Genomic DNA, 1,395 nt, shown 5'->3' on the forward strand with positions numbered 1-1,395 from the left:
AAACATATTTTCCTTTTGAGTAACCCCTCTCCAAATTTGTCCTCACTTATATCACACACATGCCTTATCCCCCTTTCATCCTGTTATTCTGTATGGTAAATTATATTTCTATCCCCATTTGAGTATGTATGTTATTTTCTCTTTGAAATAGTTATGATGAGAGCAAGGTTCATTTCCCCCCCCCTTTACTGGTATCTCCAGTGTATCACACAAAATTGTCTCCTGCATAACTAACTTCATCAGGATTCTTTCTTGCATTGGCATAGGGATTCTCTCACATTGCTCTTGTTTTTGGATCATAGTAGGCAGAATTGGGATCTAAGTTTCTCAAGTATTTAGCAATGTCTTCTCTAATTCTGAGATTCCGGACAGTAACTTGTCTTTTAGAGTCAAAATTTTGTCCAGGCATATCAATGTCATCTGCATATTTATCTTCATCTTCATCTTCACTGTTATGGTCTCTTTCCATTTGAGAATTTGGTTCTTCTTCCCCCCACTGATGTTTTGGGGAATTTACCTGTTCCATTAACTTTCCTGAGGCTAATTCTTCCTGTAGCTTCTGAGCTTTCAATGTACGTTTAGCAAGATCAACTTTGGCATATTCTTCCACAATCTTCATATGTTCCTCTGAGTTGTAACCATTCCAGTGATCCCTTTTACCATCATAATCAAACATAAGTTGAGGTTGTATATGTTCATCTGGTGCTATGTTAGTTCCTGTGAATTTGGCACCAACACGCCTAGGTCTCTCAAAGCAATCATTTTTTGTGTGTGTTATAGCCCCACAATTTTCACATGCTCCTTTGCGATATTTTGTAGTCACAACATTCTCCTTTATACCTCTCTTATACCATTCTTCAGATGAACTGTACTCTTTTTGTTTCTCGGGTTGGGGTTTCTGATGCTTTAGTGTAGGTCTTTTTGATGGATCTATATACCATGGCACAGAGGAGATGTACTGAGGAATATGAGGATTGATATCTTTTCCTTCCTCATCCACTTCAGCTCTCCATTCTAAAAACATTTTTTCTTGCCTCTTTTGTATGTGAAAATTTAACCCATTCTACCTCTTCCTTTCCCTCTTTTCTCTATCACTCCTCAATTTTGTTAGATATCATTAGATATCTTTATTAAATATCACATTTCTTTATGAATCATGTTGGGAGAGAAAAAACAGAACAAAAGAAAAAAACACAAAGGAAAAAAACAGAAGAAAAAGGAAAAAAATGAATATAGTATGCGTTGATTTGCATTTAGTCTCCATAGTTCTCTCTCTGGATGTAGATGGCATTTTCTATCCAAAGTTTGTTGGGATGGCCTTGGATCACAGAACGACTGAGAACCAAATCTTTCATGGTTGATCATCGCACAATCTTATCACTGTGTATTTACTTA

The 1,395-nt window shown here is 36.4% G+C and overlaps 1 protein-coding gene across 1 annotated transcript; it reads right to left on the bottom strand.

Moving 5' to 3' along the window:
- Window positions 1–223: 223 nt before the first annotated feature.
- Window positions 224–1,024, bottom strand: LOC127547006 (pre-mRNA-splicing factor SLU7-like). Its single transcript, XM_051973868.1, has one exon. The coding sequence runs from the start codon at window positions 1,022–1,024 to the stop codon at window positions 275–277; it is 750 nt and encodes a 249-aa protein (XP_051829828.1). The 3' UTR covers window positions 224–274.
- Between the last annotated feature and the right edge of the window lie 371 nt (window positions 1,025–1,395).

The sequence above is a fragment of the Antechinus flavipes genome, chromosome 1 (genome assembly GCF_016432865.1).
Source record: "Antechinus flavipes isolate AdamAnt ecotype Samford, QLD, Australia chromosome 1, AdamAnt_v2, whole genome shotgun sequence".
Classification (NCBI taxonomy): domain Eukaryota; kingdom Metazoa; phylum Chordata; class Mammalia; order Dasyuromorphia; family Dasyuridae; genus Antechinus; species Antechinus flavipes.